The sequence below is a fragment of the Hypomesus nipponensis genome, chromosome 4 (assembly GCF_054491055.1).
Source record: "Hypomesus nipponensis isolate SF chromosome 4, ASM5449105v1, whole genome shotgun sequence".
Lineage (NCBI taxonomy): Eukaryota > Metazoa > Chordata > Actinopteri > Osmeriformes > Osmeridae > Hypomesus > Hypomesus nipponensis.
Window position 1 is genome coordinate 8,202,446 of NC_140364.1, and position 21,889 is coordinate 8,224,334.

General features: G+C 45.8%; 3 protein-coding genes across 4 annotated transcripts in view; all 3 read left to right on the top strand.

The window, feature by feature from the left end:
* Window positions 1-1,850: 1,850 nt before the first annotated feature.
* Window positions 1,851-11,592, top strand: LOC146295325 (uncharacterized). Its single transcript, XM_084695562.1, has 8 exons — window positions 1,851-1,896; window positions 2,305-2,325; window positions 2,509-2,778; window positions 3,125-3,424; window positions 3,604-3,891; window positions 4,161-4,339; window positions 7,146-7,238; window positions 7,528-11,592. The coding sequence occupies exons 1-8, from the start codon at window positions 1,851-1,853 to the stop codon at window positions 7,933-7,935; spliced, it is 1,605 nt and encodes a 534-aa protein (XP_084551688.1). The 3' UTR covers window positions 7,936-11,592.
* Window positions 11,593-12,110: 518 nt separating this feature from the next.
* Window positions 12,111-16,203, top strand: tcf19l (transcription factor 19 (SC1), like). The gene is made up of 4 exons (XM_084697222.1): window positions 12,111-12,209; window positions 12,905-13,497; window positions 13,653-14,691; window positions 14,813-16,203. Exons 2-4 carry the CDS (start codon window positions 13,230-13,232, stop codon window positions 15,156-15,158), a joined length of 1,653 nt encoding a protein of 550 aa, XP_084553348.1. The 5' UTR covers window positions 12,111-12,209; window positions 12,905-13,229; the 3' UTR covers window positions 15,159-16,203.
* Window positions 16,204-21,465: 5,262 nt separating this feature from the next.
* The window catches only part of pvrl2l (PVR cell adhesion molecule related 2 like), a 56,528-nt gene continuing 56,104 nt past the window's right edge, over window positions 21,466-21,889 (top strand). For both annotated transcript variants that reach the window (XM_084696163.1, XM_084696162.1), the window contains exon 1: window positions 21,466-21,862. In XM_084696163.1, the coding sequence (XP_084552289.1) occupies window positions 21,775-21,862 (88 nt within the window). In that variant the 5' untranslated portion in view covers window positions 21,466-21,774. The remainder of the gene's footprint in view (window positions 21,863-21,889) is intronic.

Sequence of the window (21,889 nt, forward strand, 5' to 3'; positions counted from 1 at the left end):
GAACAGTTTTCTTGCCACCACACTAAAGACAATATGACAAAGGCTATGGAATGGGACCGGTTTAGGCGACAGGGGAGCGTGTGTGTGTGGTGCGTGCGTGCGCGGGACAAACTGAGAACGAGTGCTAAGGACAGGGAACGCAAGCGAGCCCATCGTTATGAGAATTAGACAAAATCTACACGGTGGATTTTTTTGCTGTTTTTCAGTCACAAGTCACAGAGAAAATCAGTCCACTCTCCGGGACGTCCGACTCATTACCGTACCTTTGTTCCCTCTTCAGTAGGCTATTCTTTTGTATCGACAGCCCATGCAGCAAGCGTGACACACCCTATTTGCGCCACCACTAAGGGGGAAGAAAGCTATGACAAGAAAGAGACAGAAATAGGTTGTTTCCAGACCCCATATGCATCCAGAGAACGTGAGGATGATGATTTAATAGGAAACTGAGCAAGTGACAATCAATATTTTCGAATTGACTGAAGCGCGAGATGTTAAAATCTTTGTAACAGAGCCTATGTCTATCTGGTTAGTTCTGACTCGCTCCTAATCTAATTTATTTAATTAGTTAGGCGACCCTCGAGTTGCATGACCTCGGCATCTCGCCGGGGCTTTCTTGCAAGCTGTGGTCCTACTTCGTATCAGATGGGTTTTCCTAACGCCTCTTTAATGAATGCCATCAATTTTTGTTGGGAGTAAACTGCTGATCCATGTGTCTGTTCATTTACGAAACGTTTTTCTTTTTTCTTTTTTTTCTTTTTTTTTTACAAAACAAACATTAGGCCTATGTTTGATCAGCATAAAACATGGCATGGTCCATTTACATTTCATAACATTTAGCCTTTATAAGCATGCTCCTAGTTGAAGAACCATCTTTTGCCACAATTCATCCCTGGCCTCCACTACAAGTAACATAATGGAATTGTATAATATAATAGCTAACCATTCAAACTCCATTCACAAGCCTTGGATTACAAGTGCTGTACAAGAGCTAGGATGTCATTGAGCTGGGAATCTCCAGTTTCACATTGATTAGAGTCTGCATGTCGTGACTATGAACAAGACAGAGCATGGAAAACTCTATAGCTGTCAATGTCAGTTAATTCCTTATCTCAAGTAGTTGACTTGAAGTCAATGTTTATCAACCCTATTCTTTCCGTTTGGCCCATGGAGATTTTGCAAGGTGGGTTTCAGTGTCTGGGTTTCTGCCCATCCTCACATCCTGTCACTCTGGACAGGATAGAGGCCTAAGTCCCTGGTGCTTGTCCAGTCTGTCTAGACCCGCCCCAAACCTATCCTGAGTACCTATCACTCCTGGACAGGAAAAGATCTGAGCAGAGGACTGATCAACTCAGAGGCCATCCAACCTGCCTCTCAAAAGGCTATTTTGGTACACTGTGCAGAAAAGAGCATTCATGTTAATTAAAATCAAGATTAAATGTAGGCCCTTTGGATGACCCTGTCAAAACCCCCGAGACCTGAATAAGGTTGTGGCTTTGAAAAGTTTGTTTGGGACAGGTCCTATCACTTTAGACTAATGACAGTGAAGAGCTGACTCCAACACCATAGGGAAATGAAATGTAACCCCTCCTCCCTCAACCTCAGGAAGTGATGTAGTCTCAATTTCAGCCACTTCCCTCCCCAGCAATGTCTTGTTCTTCAGCGCCACTTGCTCATTCTGTCATTCACCTTTTATAAGCAATTCACTTGGATTGTTTTTGTTCCGTTTTGTATGTTGTTTGCAGTCATGTGCACACATCAGTGTACAATAATACCAAGTTGTATTAGATAACGTCTTTGTTGTCAAACCAATACCTTTTTGTGTTGCTTTGTTTTTCAAAGATTCAGTCAAGATGAAACTAACTACTGTTGCAGTGTTTGGCACCCTTTTCTGCACTGGTAAGCATGAGCTACATTTCCATTCACCTGGGATTGATTTTGGGAGGCAGAAAATGCACAAAGCCTAGTTTGACTTAGCCAAGTCATTAGTAAAGATTCTATCCAGCTTTGTACAACATTGAAATAGTATGTTATCCTCTGAATTCTGATTGGTAATTTTTTTAAATTGATTGGTGGAAGCTTTTGTTTAGTTGATATAGCCTACATTCAATTTTTGGCACTGCGTTTGTGGGTTATTAAAATTTCAAACACTGACATTTTTGGCACGTTTTTTGTTTTTGCCAAACAAAGGATCTAAGACGTACTCAAAGATCTTTGTTAACATCAGCAGATCACAGACAGAATGCTCAAATAAACCTATCTCTCTCTCTTTGTCTCTCGTTCATTCTTTTCCTTTCTATTTCACAGTTCTGTCAGTGCCTCTAAAAGGTAAAATCAAAAATGGAGATAGTAGTAAATCATGGAGGTTTAAGAATGAATATCCTGATATCCAGTGTGTCTCTGGTTGTTTATACTTTTGCATTGAATGGCATTAACCCTAACCAACATCTTTCATATCAACAATCTATCTGCCTTCTCTCTTTCTCTTTATACGCTGTCCTCTTCTCTCAGTCAATGAGGAGAAAACGGCCTTCTTCGGTGAGGACGTCCATATTGTGGTTCCGTTGCTAGATGGCGCTGATGTTCTGTTCAAGCCCAGCAGCGACCCAGACTCGGTGGTGTTTCTGATGCGCGAGGGGCGTGTGGAGAGCTCGCGCGCTCAGCTCAATACCCTGAACCACCTCATACTGGAGGACGTGGGCGAGGAGGACGAGGGGACCTACGTCATCAAAAACATCCAGAACCCTGCTGATGTCAGACACATGGTCCTCATAGTCAGAGGTACGGAGCTTTTGTTTCCAACCCCTCCTCTGCTTCTTCAAGCAATCAGAGAGACGTTTTGAAAAGTATTTTTCACACAATAGCCAAGTCCCCTGCACCGGCTTGGCTTGCACATTAACATTTGAACAACTGCAGCAATTTAGGTAGTTTGGGCCTTTGTCAGGCATCAATCTGAGTTCCTTTTTAAGTAGTATATAAACTGACGTTGATTCCGTGTTCCATCTGTCACCAGACCACCTCACAGACTTCTACTTTATTCCAAGAACAAAGGTTACAAACCATCATGACTCAGTAACACGACTCAGTGAATGCCCTCAGTGATGCCCCTGTTTGTGTTGTCCCCCAGACTGCTCCTTGGAGCAGGTGGTGAAGTATGGAGACATGTACTCTGTCCCCGTGAATGGCATTGAAAGTCCAATCACCTTGGAGTTCAGGCCCAGCCATACCCAGGCCAACCAGACCACCGAGCCTCCGGTCGTGGTCCTGCTGAACCAGAGTGTGACCCCCGCAGAGAACTACCAGAGCCGGCTGAGTGTGACAGACAAGAAGGTGACCCTCAATCATGTCCGTGGTAGTGATGAGGGCAGCTTCACTATTCTGGACAAGGATGGCAAGGTCCGGAAGAGGACGTGCCTCAACGTCAGAGGTGAGAGGTCAAAGGTAATCCTGTAATGGAAGAGGTGGGCCTACGTTGAAAGGGAAAAGAAGAGATCTGAACTCAGGCATGGAACAGTATTTTTCTCTCAGTCTTGTCTGTGTGTTTGTGTTCTGGCTCCCAAACACCACCATTGTCCCTTCCCTGACCTCCCTCTCTTTCTCCAACAGAGCACCAGACCTTCGTCCATCTATCATATGCTACCACCTTCAAGATGAACCTGTACCTGGACCACACCAAGGTCACTCTGAAGTACACGCCAGAGTCGGACCATGAGGAGCGGACCATTGTGGACGAGGGGCTGGTGGTGGATCCAGTGGACCCGGGCTTGGATGGCAGGCTCACGGTGGAGGGGTCCATGATCATCCTGGAGCGGGTCCGGGCTAGAGACAGCGGCTGGTTCACCGTCACAGACCTGACAGGTTTCTCTGTGGCCACAATCCATCTGACAGTGGAGGGTAAGAGCGGGGGAGGTGGTCAGGACAGAATCAAATAGAAATTGAACTTTGATATCATTCTGTGTATCACCTTCTCTTGTCTCTGTGCTCCTCTCTTCTTGACTATTATACTGCTGTTACATTTTTTGTCCCCAACCCTCACTAACATTACCTCTTTCTCTCCCTCTCTGTTTCCTTCCCCTCCCCCTTCCTTCAACCTATGTCCCTCCCTCCCTCCCCATACTTATCATCAACTCCCTCCCCGTCCTCGTCCCATCCTTGGGCCCCAGCCTACAAGCTCCCCACCCTTTACGTAGCCATCCTGTCCCTGCTGGGGCTGCTGGCCTTCCTGCTTCTCGTGTGCCTCCTGTCCTGCCTGTACAAGGTGCGGCAGCGCACGGAGAAGGCCCGCAAGATCGCCCTCATCGCCCAGCAGGCTGGCAAAGGAGACGGGGACGCCTTCAGACATGTGAGGGAGGGAGGGAGGGAGGGAGGGAGGGAGGGAGGGAGGGAGGGAGGGAGGGAGGGAGGGAGGGAGGGAGGGAGGGAGGGAGGGAGGGAGGGAGGGAGGGAGGGAGGGAGGGAGGGAGGGAAGGGGGGAGGGACTTTCAAACAGGCTGGGGAGGGAGGGACTTTCAGACAGGTTTATGAGTTTTTCTATATTCAGTTTATAGATCAGGTATTGAAGATTATGTCCAACATAATGAAACACCTTCAAATATAACCTATTGAAATACTGATGATCGAACTCGTCGAAAGCTAGGTCAAAGTAATGAGTGTTTGTCTCTGCTGTTTTGTCTCCTTTGCTCTTGTCGAATGTATGTTTGATTATTTTATCTGGACCCTCAGTAGAATGGAACCATTCATATAGAAGTTATCTAAACAATGAGGATTTATATCTTCCTGCGTTACACACAACCAACCCAATTTTAACTGTTTCCTCCCAAGTAGGATTTTGTAATCTGTCTCCAGAGTAGGAGAGAGGTAGTTGTGCTCCTGTTCACATCTGTTTTATCTGTAGGATATGCAGGCCATTGATCACTTGCCATCCTTACATCACACCCTGTGTTTTCTGCCACCCCATTAGTCAGTGTAGGCCTTTTGTTGATAACAGTACCAACTAAAGATTCTCTGTGTGTGTGTGTGTGAACATGCAGTACATTGAAAAAAAGCAGGTTCCTAGGATTTAGAAAACCTTCGGGTGATTTGTTTAAACGGTTCTCTGGAAAGACAAAAGCATCTCTTTTTTTAGGAGTGTATGTGCCTCCCCGAGTCTGAGTACCTGTGATGTAAGGATGCGTGCTGAGTTAAGCTCGCTAGCTAATGACGCTAATGCGTTTCTCTGCGTTGTTGCGTTTCTCCCTCTTAAAGGACCCTCAGATGGAGCCTTTCATTGGTGAGAGAACAGTTCTGGCTTCCTGTGTTTGTTCCTCTAGTGTTTCAGTATAAGTGGTCTAATCTGTATGGGTGTTTGTACTAAGGCTATCAGCCAAAGACTCACTATGCTGTGTGGGGGGCAGGCCAGGCTCCTGCTGCCACCATCAGTTCAGTAATGACCCCCCCCCCCCCCGCTCCCCACCACTCCACCAACTGAGACATCCAACCATACCTCACCCCCTGCACCAGCCGTGCCCCCTACCCCCGCTCCTCCCTCTTCTTCTAACCTCCTGACTCCGAAACAGACCAAATTATACAGCTGCAGTTACTCCTTCATGGCGACATGAACATGACGTGAGGACCCCTCCCTCCTCCGTCGTCATGGTAACGGCAGACATAGCTTCAGTGCAAATATGAAGCATACAGATGTTGCCGTCCATGTTGCTCTGACGCAGCAGTAATGTCCGGCAGAACACACATGCACATACATGACTCCGGTGTCACTGGGTGGGTCAGTTACCCAGAGGTAAAGATGAGATCTATGTGTATGTGTGGGTTACTGTCACTGTGTGTGTGTTCATTTATCTGTTTCTGTGTCTAGTATTGCCGTGTGTGTACTTTTAATAGTGTGTGTGTGTGTACTTAGTGTGTGAGCGTGTTTGTTGTAAACGGGGCAGTAGCAATTAACGTGATGTTGATGTGTATGTCTGTGTTTCTGTGGGTGTTTCTCTGTGTGTGCGTGTGTGTGTTAGTGTGTGTGTTCCTGTGTGTTGTTGTGTATTTGATTCCAGTCCCCTCCATTCCAGCTGTACTGTACGCCCCCTGCGTCTCACCTTGTGTACAGTAGGTGATTTAAAAGCCATGTAATGTGACACGCAGTGAGAGCCTTTATGGTTTATCTGTCTCCCTGGGAGAGGCCACCCGCTCCAGAGTTCTGCAGAGGAGGGGGAGGGGGGGATGGTCGTGATGCAGCAGTGACTTGATGTCTGATAGCTTTATGGATTCTGAGACCAGGAGAGGGAACACACTCCCACAGCTTTACTGATTGGCCCTATCGTTCCCTCAGCAGCTTCCGGACGTGTCTGACACCAAAGTCAATTGATCTGCCTCATCCCTCTCTCGCTCCCCTCCCTCCCTCCCTCCCTCTCTCATACCCCTTTTTCTGTGCTCTCAGTCCCTCTCCCACTCTCCGTTGCCTTCTCTCTCTCCCCCTCCCACTCTCTCTGTCTCTTTCTCTCTCTCTCTCTCTCTCTCTCTCTCTCTCTCTCTCTCTCTCTCTCTCTCTCTCTCTCTTTCTCTCTCTCTCTCTCTCTCTATCTATATATGCATCGCCCACTCCAATGACTCAGGCTAGAATGTCGTCCCTCTGTCCATTAAGACATATCATTAGATAACCCCTCCCTTCTATGTCTTCTCATTCGTCCGCTCTGATGCATTTGCTTCCGCTCAACCTCCCAAGTGTGTGATCAGCTCAGATATCTTACCACGTGTCACACTACAGACTCTCCTTTAGAGTTTATACATAAGGGGGGCTGCCCGCCCCTGGACAGAGCTGCTGCCGCCCTGTCACCCAAACCTAGCACACCCGAGTTCACCCATCAGCTATACCTATTCACCTGGTGCTATGACTGGCTGAACCAGGTGTGCTCCATTTGGGTCAGGAAGGGGACTGGGGCTTCGTCACCCCAGTCACACGTGTGTGTGTATATAAGAGCTTTCTGTGTTGTAGCTACAGTCCACGTGCTTTCTGTGTGCCTTCTCCTCTCCACCCTCTCTCTGTGCGTCGTTTTCCCACCGCGTGGTAGTATGGTGGTGTGACGCGCTGGAGTTCACCTCCTGTCTCCAAGGTGGTGGTGTGATCCCCCCATAATCTTCTCCATCTGTGATGTTGTTGCCAGGTGGTCCAGGAAGCCTACAACAAGTTCACTGAGGAGTCCACCTCACAGTCCACCTGGGACAACCCTACGGAGAGCACCGAGGTCACCATCAAGGTGAGCTGCTGTAACAGAGGTGGTTTAAGGACTGTGATGAGTGCTTCCCTTTCCTTTTTTTTGCCCGCAGAAGGAGCTCGGTCTGAATCTGTAGGAGCACAAAGTGTTTCACATGAAATATTCATGTTCCTGCCCGCTGACGTGGATCCCCTCTCCCCTTCCCCCAAAACACACATATGGACACACTGTCTCAACACACACATATACATGCACGCACACACATACATGCACGCACACACACACTCTCTCTCTCTCTCTCTCTCTCTCTCTCTCTCTCTCTCCCTCTCAGGGTCTGGAGGTGACCAAAGGCGGGCGCTACCACACCTTCGCTGACAAGAACTTCCTCGATATGAGTGACTCAGGGGTGGAGTTTAACTCTGCTGCCCTGCCATTGGACAGCGACACAGATGTCCCCCACACCTACAACTTCCACCTTGACTCTGACAGCATTGCCGCTACTGTTGTTGCCGAGGGTGACCTGAGTGCCAACCAGAACAATGACTCCGCGACGAGCACCATTGGGAGCCCCGCGGTGCAGCCCAACGCCACCCCCGACGGAGACCTGATGGGGACCGCCACGCCGGAGAACACACCCAGGAGAGGTGACCAGGAAGCGGGCTCACCGAAAGCAACGGAGGTGGTCGATGAAGCTCCACTTCCAGAGGCTGGAGACCAGGCAGCTGCTGAATGCACCTGAGAGCCACAAGGAACCCCAGAGGTGTCTTCATCCTCAACATTCACACCACACACATTCTGACAATCTGCCACTCAGTCCGAAAACTCTGCTTAGCTCCCACCACCCATCCCCTTAACCTCTGGTTACTGCTCATTAGTGTAAACACATAATCATCCATGACGGTTACCATACACTGTACTCAAATATAAATCACTGACACACAAACACACAGATACACATGCAAGAAGCTTGCCTCTGGTGCAAGATAAAGTATCCGTTTGTGGCATAGCTGCATAACAGTTCTAACGTGCTTCTGACAAAGAAATAAAGCAAATAAAATTGAACAGAATAATTCTGTGTATAATGGATAAATGCATGTATTACCTTGAGACTAGAAGCAGACATTTCCTCCACAGTAGAGTAAAAAGAGGCCACTCTTAATTTATAATGATTGCACAGACTGCATGTAAGCCACTCACAGAAGACTTATTGGCGCCAAGTTGTCAGAGGGAATATGCCTGACACAGTAGAGCTTAGAGAACCATACAGTGCAGGACAAAGAGTAAACCAGGGCCATATGGTCCCTTTACAGTCATTCACTACGCCCTGCAACACATCAGCTCCTGCAGCCAGCCACAGGAAATGCTTGTCTCAGCAGCTACAGAATGGGGAATGACCCCCCCCCCACCCCCCACTCTTCCACCACTAAGCTCCCTCTTCTTCCCTTCACTTGATACAAGCACACAGATTGAATAACCACACCGTTCAAGAGGCAGCTTAACTGGTGTTGGGGGTCATCTGTACCCCTGTCAGTTATCACAAGGTGTGATAACGTCAACCTTGAGCATGGATGTCCATGACATCACCACTGTACGACTCATCTTCTGCGCCACAGGAGACAGAAAATATTAAATTGTATTCTGAATTTCATTCTTATCCTCAAAACATTCAACACCTCACAACCCATCCCTCCCTTACACACAACCCCAACAATATGTTTTCCTGAATAACTTTTAGAAAATAGCCCTGGAAACTCTCTGTTCTAGAACTTGCATTGGAAACCAAAATGTATTTGATGGACATGAATCTGATAGAGAATGCCTGAACTGATCTTCCTTTTACTGGCTACACCCTGAATTATGCTTAAGATGAGTTATTGAGACAAATTACTTGCATGAATTAAATCTTCAATTTTTCAATCTTTCAAATCCTTTCCCAAAACAAACTGAGCTTTGAGTCGATAACTTTGAACAACGAAGCCCAGCCTCCTTCTGAGAGACTCAGAAGACATCAAAGGGAGATGGATTAGGAGCTCCCAGAGCCAGTGGACTGAACACACAGACATACCCGTCTCACACATACAGTCTAAACAAACCCTCAAGGGGAAGGGGAACAGAAAGTTCCAGATTTTTAAGATAAATATTACAGGTCAGACTCAATCAACTGGCTTTTCAATAGGAAGTTTCAACTGAAAACCATCAAATGGAAATGATAGAACTGACACAGCTCCCGAGTCCATCCTTCCTTATCCAGGTCAATAGTTGGCCCTCACATTAGTAGCCATACACTGATCATAGTCTGCTTACCTTCTGTGATAATGATGTCATGTTGTAACAAACAGAAGATGGGGGAAAAAGCACAAACTGTTCATATTATTAATATTATAGCAGCTTATAAAGGCCCTATATATGTATATAAACACATTCAGCAAAAAAATGATTATTTCCACTACGTTTCATATTTCGATTAGTTTAATTTATTGTTATTAAAATAATATGAAAAGGCTACATGAGAAGAAGGTAATAATATTGTGTGAAAGTTAGAGTACCACAAGTCTACAGTACATGACTTGATTATAATGTCAATGGTTTGTAGTATTTTGACTTTGTAGAAGGATGAATTGAATAATATGAGAAATTATATGAATTTGTAATGCTACAGACCTAAAAGACTGATTGGGATTTATAAAGGATGAATATGGTGGTGCGGATGAAAAGTCCCTTGGATCTTCTTTGTACACTTCTGTACGTCAGGTAACAATCAAGGCTGCACTCCAATACAGAAATGCTACTCCCTTCAAGCACCTCTGTCCTACTTATTTTCCACAGATCTGTCCTAAACATTCATGTTGGACCAATGAGGAGCAATAAACACTTACCTCAGGTCTGTTTAGGGAATATGGAAAGAAATTGACTTTCTTGAATGGTGTGCAACCCTATTTTATATAAGGTTATTTTGGAATGTAACCTACATGATATTTCTCCACGCCTACAGTTTAGCCAATTGAAGAAGTTATTATTGAATATAGCAATATCAGTGCTGTATGAGACTTCATACAAACACAGGGTAGAAAATGATAGAAAAAAAAGATAGAAAATGTAACATTAAAGCCCAAACTACTCTGACCTCCCTTTCACACTCATGTACATACATATATACTGCATGCATATTGCCCCCAAACAATTCTTTCTGCAAGGCTTATGCTAGATTTTATATCCCACAACTGCAGCATCTTTCTCTCACTATCTCATCTATTGCAACATCCACCACCACTACTACTAGCCCTCTATTGCTAATCTTGGGCTTTTTTCCTCGTGTGGTATCCTGTCATTCTCTAGCTGTAGTGTAGCCTATCCCAGAGTTACTGCTGCATGCATGACCCATAGATGAGAGGCAGCACGGGATAACTATATTTGAATTGCACTGTCGATCTTGACATTGTCTGTCCTGGAGGTATTTTCATTGTCAATATTTACCATTGACATTGACTGGGATGATGTACCCTGCTTAAATGCATGCACCATTCTGTCACAAGGATGGGACCATTCGTAGCATGGGCTCAAAATAATTCTCGTTTTTTTATATTACAAAAGAAAGCGGATGAGAGAAGTCGATAACAAAAGGTTTAAGACATGGAGAGGTTGGGGTGTCGGTTATGGAGTAATAAATAAAGTATTCTAAATGGGTTCTTAATCCCTGTGCTGCAGGCAGTATCTTCGCCTCCGCTAATGACATTTTCATTTGTGTTTTGTTAATTAATCAATTATATCCAGCTGCCATTTATTTAAACCTGATGGTTCATTGTGTGAGTGGGCTTTGTGTGCCGTGCCAAGAATGAGTATATTTTTATGTCAGTCTTGTCAATAATGGTTGCTACATTATTGAGTCCTACACTCATTGGTCAAGAATGTTTGCTGAAGGTAAGAAACCTTTAAATAGTGACAGAACGAAGATTCAAAGTATATACTACTTCATGATTGTCTTTGCATTGGCCGTTAATAAACATTGAACGGACAGTTTTGTTTGATTGACTGCAGTGGAAAAATATTAACCTATTCAGGACTCACTGTCTCATGCTCAGCCAATAAATCATGTTATGTGTAAAGGCTTTTCCTTTTTGTTTCATTTTGATGTTTTTTAAGATATCATGGAATGGAACCAAGTATTTGACCTGTTTTATGATTTTGTCTGACTTTTGAAGTTCACAGCAGATAAGCTGCAAACTGGTAATGATTGACTTTTATAATACTTCTCTACATGAACAAGCAATGCCTTTGAATGCTAGAAATATCTCAAGATTAACCATTTACTCTGTTACTCTACTTTTTCGCATCAAGCACAGACTTTTTGTAAAGTTTTTCTTTCCTTTCTGTGAAAAAAAGGGATAATAAAATAATTTTGAAGAGACAGCGTGAAAAGCGATCCAGTGCCATGTGTTTTGTTTAAAGTTATATCATTCTCAAGCGTTTCAAGTTTCAAGCTTTTATTGTCTGTGCTTAGATCAACCCAAGGTCAGACTGGGCACTGAAATTCTTGGGACAAGACAACGCAAAGCAACCTGGCATAACATAACATATAAGTACTAAGAACATAGATTACATCTATGATAAGATACAATTAAATAAAAAATATAATAATAAAAATAAACATCCTAAAAATAGTATGCAATATTCAATATACTAGACCTCTAATACACATAATGACCTATACTAACCTTATAGACCCAAACTAACCTAAGACAAGACCAATACTAACCTAAGACTAACCTAGTTCGAGTATATGGAAACCAATGTTTTCATTCTTTAAAGACGAAATAATCATGGTCTAACACTACACCAGATCCTTGGCAACTGCTGAGTGGGTTCAGATCCTACCGCCTGACTTGTCAGCCAACCGGCGTGAGGAGGAAGTGGCGTGAATTCTCGCGCAAGGAAGCACAGACTGGCGCGCCAATTTTCAAAGAACTTCCTGGGGGAAAAGGACGCGAAAACTGCCGGGAGCTCGCAAACAATTAAGTACGATCCATTCTTTTTCAGATTGCAAATTATCTCACTACTTAAATCATGTTCAAGAGATGCACTGTCAATAACAGTTAACGTCGTGTTTAAGGCAGCAAATGATCATGAAAATGAACGGAATTAAACTCTTGCCTTATTGTCAAGCCTATGACTCACTGCCACAATGCACTGTGGAACTTGTTAGCTAGCTGTCCGCGCTACATCTTTATAGGACTGGTTTATCCAATTGTTAAGAGTGAGTCCTATACGTATCACTTCAACCGAAAAAGAACTATTTTCTGGTTTGCAGTAAGTGTAATATCAGGGATAACATTGGCTGTGTTCCTGTAGCAAAATCAGTCTATAGGAATACGTTTATTTTAACAAGCGTCGTCGTCATTGCGCGAGTTTACACTGACGTGTGAGACATTGAGCACATGCCAGCTAGGTGCACAATGGACATAACTGGAAATACTACAGTAGTTAACTAATAACTTGATGACAGTCCAGATAACATCCAGATGAGTCCGTTTGTCAATACAAGAAAACATGTTGCCGAAGCAGTAGGCCTACTAGTCTATTCTCAATGTTCTCAATAATGTAATGTAGCTTTGCTATGTAATCTAAAATATATCAGTATTGTAATGAACGCTCTAAATGTCCAGTGTATTATAGAAACATTATACATCTTATAATTTGCTTGTGTCTTTCAGGTCATTACAAAATCCTTCCGGATTGTCATTTAGTGGCTCTGCAAGTTACCTTTAACACTGAAATGTTTATCAGAGTCCAGGACAGCAAACAGTTAGCAGAGTATAGTACTTAAATTGGCAAGTTGATAGATTGTCAAAGATCATTTATTATAATATTTTACACAATAGAACAAGTTTTAATGTCCACATATGCTGTCTAGGACACTCATTTCCCCCTGTTTACACTGACCGAGACAGAGAACAACCATGACTGTTTAAGTCTACCTGAGACCATACCTAGTCAATTATTGGTGGTGACGGGGGAGGACGTTGCTGGTTGGTCACCATGTTGTCAGGTGCCCAACCGTGTTTCCAGCTGCTGAGGATAGGCTCCTCCTTCACCGACTCAGCCCGTGACCTGTACACGTTCCGGCCGGCACTCACACACTCTGTGTTCCGGCTGGGCCGTGCGCCGGAACTGTGTGATGTCACGCTGGAATCTGCCACCGTATCCAGGATACACGCGGAGCTGCATGCAGAAAGGGAGTGGGTGGGTGGAGAAGAGAATGAGGAAGACGGCTGGAAGGTGCAGATTAAAGACCGCAGTAGTCATGGTGAGCAGAACACGCAACATTTGTGCCTGCATGAGCACTGGTGGGTGACTAGTGCCTTGTAATAGTCTAGTCTTAAAATCTGACAAGGGAAAGATATTATCTTGACCCAGATCAGTGCTTTTAAGTAACATCCTTACCCCCCACTACTATGCCAGGTACCTGGGTGAACGATGTCCGCCTTCAGGCGAGTGTCCAATGGGAGCTCTCGGATGGGGACACGCTCACCTTTGGCAGCCAATCGAAGTGCGGGAGACCAGAGTTCTACTTCCTGTTCCAGAAGGTGCGTGTGCGCCCGCTAGACTTCGATGCTATCACCATCCCCAAGGCGGGCTCTTTCTCTTCGGACATCCAGAACCGGATCAGGACCAGTTTGGACCGGAAGGCGGCGGCCAACCTAGACCTGTCCACCCTATCCATAAACCGAGCCACCGTCATCCTCAACTCCATCGGCAGCCTAAGCAAGATGAAGGGCAGTCCCTGGACCTTCAAGAGGAGTGACAGCAACACCTCTGACCCCAGCTCCAACTCTCCTCCTCCCTTCTCCCTCCTCCCTCCGTCTACCCCTCCTCCCTTCTCCCATGGGACTTCCTCGGCGATGACCTCTTCTAAGTCGGTCCCGCCTTCGTCGAAGAGCCGGCGTAAGTCCGCCCATACGGTGCTGCTGGAGGACGACAGCTCTGACGAGCCCCGGAACCCTGGGGGTGGGCTGGGGGAGGGGCTTAGGCCCAGGGGCAAGAAGAGGAGGCGGCTCTACAAGTCAGAGTCCGAAGGCTTCAACCCAATGCCTCCACCATCCAGTAAGATGTTTGAAGATGGACGTTTCTTTCCGGAAGTCCGACAGCCGTTCGACTTCAAAAACCGACCCACCATCGGGAACAAACCAATCAGAAACTGCCATGGCGCGGTAGCCAACGTCAAGCAGAACCATGTGACTTTCAGCTCCAATAAGAGACGAGATATGATGGATTCTCGTCACAGGATTGGCTCACACACTGGTATAACAGTCTCCACATTGCACCAGCAGAAAGCATTCTCTACCTCAGCTTCGCGTGGAAGGCGGAGGGCCCACACCTCCCCTGCATACTCCCCCTTGGTGGTGGGAGGAGAGAACTACACTCTGGCCTCGCCCTCCCTGAGGATCTGTAAAGAGGAGAGGGGTAGGGCCCAGTTCGCCAGGTTCCACCTAGCTTCTGGGTAAATTTAAATATCCTTACTATACAGTATGTCATCGATGATTTAGTACATAGGCCATTCTCACATGTTGTGTTCATAAGGAAGTACATATGAACTCTGTTCCTCCTTCCTCCCTCAACAGGAAGCGACGAGGCCGACCCAGGAAACACCTTCCTCCCCCGCGTCCCTCCCTCCCCTCTCCCTCTTCCTCGTCCTCCTCCTCGTCCTCTTCCTCCTCGTCCTCGTCGTCCTCCAGCTCCTCGTCCTCCTCCTCCGAGGGCGAGGAGGACGAGGAGGAGGAGGAGGAGGGCGGGGCCCCGGGGGTGGAGGCGTGCGCGGCGCCGCGCTGCCTGCTGCCCCAGCAGGAGACGGTCCAGTGGATCCAGTGTGACGTGTGTGACGCCTGGTACCACATAGACTGCCTGCACTGCGACCGCCAGAGCCTGCTGCTTGACCCCAACGCCGACTTTCACTGCGGTTGCCGCTGACCCCCCTCCCCCCCCCATCCCAAGAGGCAAGAATGACCACTCTGGCCCCTCCCTCCCACCTCTCCTCCTGACCACCTCTCACATTACCAGTACTGGCCCCCACCTATCCAGGTTGTGGTTTTTACCCATCCCACGTTCATACAGTTCTTTAGCTGTTGGAATATTTTTGAATAGGAAGTCTGTGGTTGAAATGGCTTGATTGGAGATCATCTTGGAGAGAAGATGTTTGAGGAGACTTCCTGGGTTTGTGGGAAGATCAGAGCAGACAATCAGAGCATGCTAAGAATGTTTGGATTGTACCACAATGACAGCAAGACATAGGGTAGGCAGCAAAAAAAAAGAGAACATTTTTTAATACAAATATACCTGATTATTGAATGATGTGATGCAGTTAGCTTCCAGCTTTCTTTGGGGGGTGGTGTCATGTGACATCTGGCCTACAAAATTGATTCTTGCATGCCTTAAGTGTGCTTGGGTTTCTACTAGGACCTGTTAACACTCATCTTCAGCTTTACTGTTTTAGACAAGACTATTCACTGCTGCTGATTATGGGGGTGGGCAGTGAAGATGTGTTGACCTTGGGGGTGTGCCCCAAAGACAGGTGAGATTCAGACATGCTCGTGATTGGGATTAGTGGTGTGGAAAGAGAAGGAGTGGGATAAGCATTGTGATGGTTCCTAGAATCCTCCGTTACAAAAGAGTGTTACCAGGGTGGGGTATCTGGTTTTTCAGTGTTCATTCCCCCCCCCCCCCCCCATGCACATATCTGTATATAAAGTTGCTTTCTTTGTTGGATGAATGAACAAGCTTTATGACTGATTTACAACATCTTCAACTTTCAAAAGCCACAGGTTCATATAACACACAGGTCTCTTTTGGGGTAGAACCCAGGCCAATCTGTGTGAGTTCCACTGCCTTCATTTGAGCAATATTCAGGTCAGCTGCCTCTATCAGCATGTTATATTCCAGGTTGGTTATTAATCCCAGATAAAATACACCTGTGTCGATTTGTCAGGGACAAATTAAACATTAAATTGTCTTTCAATTTGACTTTGTCATGTGTTTTGGGTTGATCAATCTTTAATACATTCACTCAAATTATTAATTCCTGTTCACCTGACTTGACTCACGAGTCCTAATTCAAGATGAAAACTAACAGGTGACCTGGACAGAAAGGAGATGGCTGGACATAACAATAAAAGTGCAGAAAATGGTAGGAACAAACAAGGACATACTTAGCAGTTATATAGTGACAAAGGTTAGAAAGGGGGTGATCAAAATTACTGTACAAAAATGTCAATTTGATCCTGAATGACCCTACCTCCAAGTATCAGAAAGATGCTCTCTTGTTTCCATGGCAACGTGCTTATTTGGGAGTGGTAGAGCCGCAGCCGCTGTGACAAATCTCTGCCCAAGTACCCCAGGCAACAGGGAGGCAGACTGCAGGGAGGGAGGGAGATGACTATTTCAAGACAGGATGGAAAATGGGATGGTTTTCCACGTCTGTCAGCGCTTTAATGCCGTTTTTAAGCTCAGGGGGAATGCAATTCCTAGTTCTGGCCAGCAGAGAGCAGCGTTTATCCAAATCTGCTTCAGTGTGAGTAAGTTGAAATCTGTTGTAAGGTGTGTGAATCCTTGTTCAACGTCACCCTATATCTTAAATTATTTCATCAGAAATTATGTATTTTATATGAATGTGTGTGTATCTGCATAAATGTGTATGAATTTGCCTTAAGGACTGGATAGGCCAATTAGGGTCTTGACTGGTGCATGGATTGAATTCATAGCATTTACTTTTTCTAAACGCCCATGTTGGCCATGCCAAATCCACAAACCCTGACCCAGCATGGCAGTGTTCGAGTCTCATGTAATTCTGGTCCTGGGCTACACTGTACTAGTGTCCAACGCTGTGACAGTGGGGCTTATACTCCTAATGGGATCACACTAATGGGAGTAGATGTCATTTCCTGTGAGAAGCTCTCATCTCAGGACAAAGAATAGGATATGAGAACAGAACTGTTTCCTTCTCACCCAGGCATGACCCTTGATGGTTAGCTTTGATTGGTTAACTTCCAGGAAGTAACCAGAAAAGTGGAATACATATAGAAGACATCCAAACACTGCTATTTATCCCATCATACTCCTAGGAGGATATGAGTAAACATTCTATTCCTGTAAGCCTAATGGTGCACACCATTGGGGTTGTGTTACAGTTCAACCAAATCTGTACGGTATGTGAACGAGTCCCCCGTAGCACTAGAGAACCCTCGTTTCCCTGTGACCCGTGAAGCAGAAGGAGCATTACTCGCCAGGTCAAAGTGTGGTGGTGGTGGTGGGGGAATTCTAGAATTAGGTGTAAGTAAAAGTTTTAATGGTACAGAGACTCTGTTGATGACAAACCCCCTTAGGCTGGTTATGTAGTTTAACTCTGGGTTGAGCTCAGGAACTCATTAAAAGTTTATGATTTGCCAGACGTTGGGGCGTGGAAAAGCCATTTCACATTAACAGGCGTTAGATTGAAGTTAACCATGGGTAATGGATGACCCTGTGTGTGCGTAAAAGACACAGATAGAGGTAGACATAGAAAGAGATGGTGACAGAAAAAGAGCAGCCTATGTACAGTGTGCCGGAGAAAGAGAGATTGCAGGAGACAGTATTTTTTGTCAAGGTAGGTGGTGTAACACAACCAAGGCATCTGCGCTGGAGATCTGCTCCAAACGAGGTAAAAATGATGCATAACAACAGATGTCATCCTGATGTTATCCAGAGTCCCCCCACCACCCACCCCGAGACTGTGAATACACAGGAAACAAATACAAATGTCAGGTGTGTCTTTGTGGCGCCATCTGGAGAGAAAAGAGCACTCTTTATTTTCTGCAACTCTTCAAACCACTGTACAATCTCCAATTATGTGACCAACTCATTCATGCTTGGCTGCACTACAGGTGTCAATTAGCTTAATTCTCCACCCAACCCTCCCTGCCCCCGCTTTTACCTCTCTCTCTCTCTCTCTCTCTCTCTCTCTCTCTCTCCACCTCTCCTTTTACCTATTTTCCCCCTTTCTACCTCTCACCATGTCTCTAATTGTTTTTAGTATTTTTTATGCTTATTTTTAAGAAAGTGAATATAATTGCATTGGGGCTGCAGAGTAGACGAGTCCTTAAACTAACTCTGTCTAAAATATCTCCTCTTCCTTTCCCTATCTCTCTCAATCTCTACCTTTTCCGCTCTCTCTGTAAAAGGAGACAATAGAAAATGAAACCAATTGGCAATTTCGCCAGCCATACATCTAGAGCCTTTGCAGCACCCCCTCCTACCCACTCCCTCAACCAGCCCCCCACTCCCCCCACCATTCCTCTCTCCTTTAATCTCTCCTCCAAATGTTGTTTCTCCCCCTGGGGTGTTGAGTCTGTTTTCTATTTATGGAGAGGAGTGTTGATCTGATGTGAGGCGATCAGAAACAGCCTAGGCTGCCCATTGTGTAGATGTGTTCATGTATGTGTGTGTTTTGTGGCTGAGGAAGGGACAAAGAACAATTTCCAATGCTCAGCGACAAGCAAATAAAACAATTAAAATCTGTGAATGGTAGACATGCTGAAAAACAAGCTAGACCAGATGCACAAGGACTCCTAGATAACTTAAAGTGACAAAAGCATGCGTGTGTTTGTGTGCACAATTATGTGTGTGTCTTAAGTTAGCTGGTAGGCCTATGTTTTGTTAGTTTTGGGTTGCAACTGGATTTTTGCTACCACACAGAATCTATAAGCACATACATACACTGGAGCACATACACACACAGGCTAACCAAATAGCCCATCTCAACACCTTTACCCAGTGAACCTTAAGCCCATACACTTTCTCTGATTAGGTAACAAGAGCGGAGAAAATAAATGTGCATGGAAAACACTCATTAGCTGTAAACAAAGTCCACACAAGTTAACTAATGAAGATTTTCAACAGTCGGAGAGGAGGCACAGGAGAGAGAGATAGAGAGAGAGAGAGACAGAGAGAGAGAGGAGGTTGCAGGGCGCGAGAGGAAGCAAGCTGATAGAGGCGAGGAAGAGAACGAGTGGGAGAGAGAGATGGAGAGAACGAAGAGAGGAAGAAAGAGGGGGTATTTCAGGAGGTGTGAGGAACACTCACTCCCTGGGGCTCGGCGTCTCTCTGACTCTTTAATGTCTTTAATTAAAGCCAACAGTATTATCTGCTTTTCCCTCAGAGTGATTTCACCAATGCTACTCTTAGCTCCAAACCCGCTAAGAAGGGAGGGGTAAGGAGAGGGGAACACTAATGACACTGTATAAAATGATAGGAGGAAGGAACGGATGGAGGGGATAGAAGAGCAGTAGGGAAGGGGTATGCGTGATCACATCACACTTCAGGGGGGGGGGGGTTACAATGCTAAACATGTCACCAGGGCAACTGGTACGTGATCATGTTACCAGGCAGCAGCTCGTTTAATCAATCTGACTCCTCCAAGCTGATCCTTCCTGGTTAGAGGCTGGTAGACGTTAATACAGAGAGGAGAAAGGGGGAGGAGAGGATGGCAACAAGGTGAGCTGGAGAAAACTTAGACCAGAATTTCACTGGTCACCGAGTCTACTCGCATTCATGGACAACACCCTGGAAATGGGATGAAGAGACACACACACACACACACACACACAAAGCTCTGGGTCACGTCATGATTCTCCATACCATGATTGACAGCAACCTTTTGACCTCTACCCCCCATGTTTGCAGATTGAAAGATTATCTGGCCACCTGCAGGGTCCCTGGCTCCCCTCCCCTTCTAAGAAAAACATACCAATCCAAATCCTCACAAATCACACACGCATGCACATGACCAAACCCACAGTTGTGCCTGGAGGGCGTTTGTCAGAAATGGGGAAAAAGGGAGAGAGATGAACAGAGCTATATACAGCACATATACAATTCATGGGCTCCTGGATAAAAGAAAAACAATAAGGCAGAAAGCTCTTGGCTGGCTCGGGGTCTGGTGGTGTACGGACCCCAAAGCAGCCTGGGTAAATAACACAATAGGTGTCCGGGCTGACAGCCTGACAGGCAGAGGTGGGGGAGTTGATTTATAGAGCTGTACTAGCTGCATGTAGAGATACTGGAGGGCCAAGGCCAGCAGTATGACCCTCAATACTGGAGAGGAAGGTGATGGATGCAAATGAGCCCTGTTTCAAAACTGTCAGGACTCATCCTTGCTCCCTCCTTCCTTTGGATAAATAAAGAGATCCAAACGGGTGAATGAAGGAAAGCTATGTTTGAGAATGGCTTTCAGCCATTAAATTGTGTTTGATTCGAGATTCCAAAGAAAGGAAGGCAGGAAGGAGAAAAGGAGGAAGGATCAGAGTATTTAAACTAATGGACCAGTGGCAGCAGTATCACTGAACTAACAACAGATGGCAGACTAAGCAGCTGATTTGTATGCCGTACGTGCACACACACACACACGCATGCGGGCACCCACATGCAACCAGGGACACACACGTAGAGAGAGAGGCTGGAACCAACGTTGGAGGCCAGCCGGTTTGTGCAGCTCCTCTCTGTAGAGGGTGGTGCTGGGTAATTGTTTGATTGAGGGGTCTGCCAAGACAGGGCCAGTCAGATGGTGCTCCACTCGGCTTTAATGAGCCTCTAATGGAGGAGAGGCTGATCCCACAGCACACAGTGACTCCCTGCCCCGACCTCCGTTTCACAGCCTCACGAGACTGTTTGAGGCAGGGGCTGGTGGTGGCATGGGCTGGCACCACTGAACCCCATCAGTGTTGGTCCATAAAGACATTAGCCTAATGAAAGACATGTCATGTCTACTGGAACGTATTCAATTATCATTATAAAGTTTCTATAGACAGTCTTAGAGGTCTGCACCTTTGTGTCACCAACCGTCTCTGGAACAGGGTTCCCTCACTGAATTGCTCCTCTTAAGGTTTTTCTGGGAGTTTTTAATTGTCTACTTGGAGGGGCTTAGGGTTTGTTCAAGGGCATTTCTATGGGCATATGTGAAGCCCTCTGTGACGGCTATGCAAATACAAATTTAATTGAGACTTTACACAGTGGCTTGATCTACTGTGTCAGCGAATTTCCTTGTGTCTGTAAAAAAGATTGATGAAGTATATTACGAGCTAACATAGGTCTAATCCTGTTGTCGAGTTGGATGGTGTACCTACTGCAGAAACAATAAGGAATGTTATCATAATTTGCAGTTGCCAATTTCCGCATTGAGTACTACAACTTCACCTATGACGTTCTAGTGACATCACAATAAGTCCCCCAGGCGGAGTTGAGCGTGCAGGCTCTTCGCAGAAACTGATCTGCGCGGCGAACGTGGTCGTTACTTTTCTCTGGTTCGGTGCAGGCTGCGGAAGAACCGAACCTACACACGGAGAAGACATACCTGTGCGCGCTGCGTCCCTTCCACTTTGGGAGGGGTTATACATGTTTTGTTTCGATTCGACATCGAGGAACTGCGTAGGATTGAAGGGCAAATCCATAGTCCACTCACCGGTCCGTTTAAATTATAACTAAAAGAAGTTGTTGGCGAACGAATATTTCAGAAGCTTTTTGAGTCCGGATTTTATGTCAACCTTCCCTCCACATCAGGATGGCTAGAGACTACGGGAAACATTCCTCCGTTTCATCGGCAAATAACAATTTACTGGTGGCTGCGGTGATACTTCTGACCATTCAAGGTAGGAACAGAATACAAACATGACCGA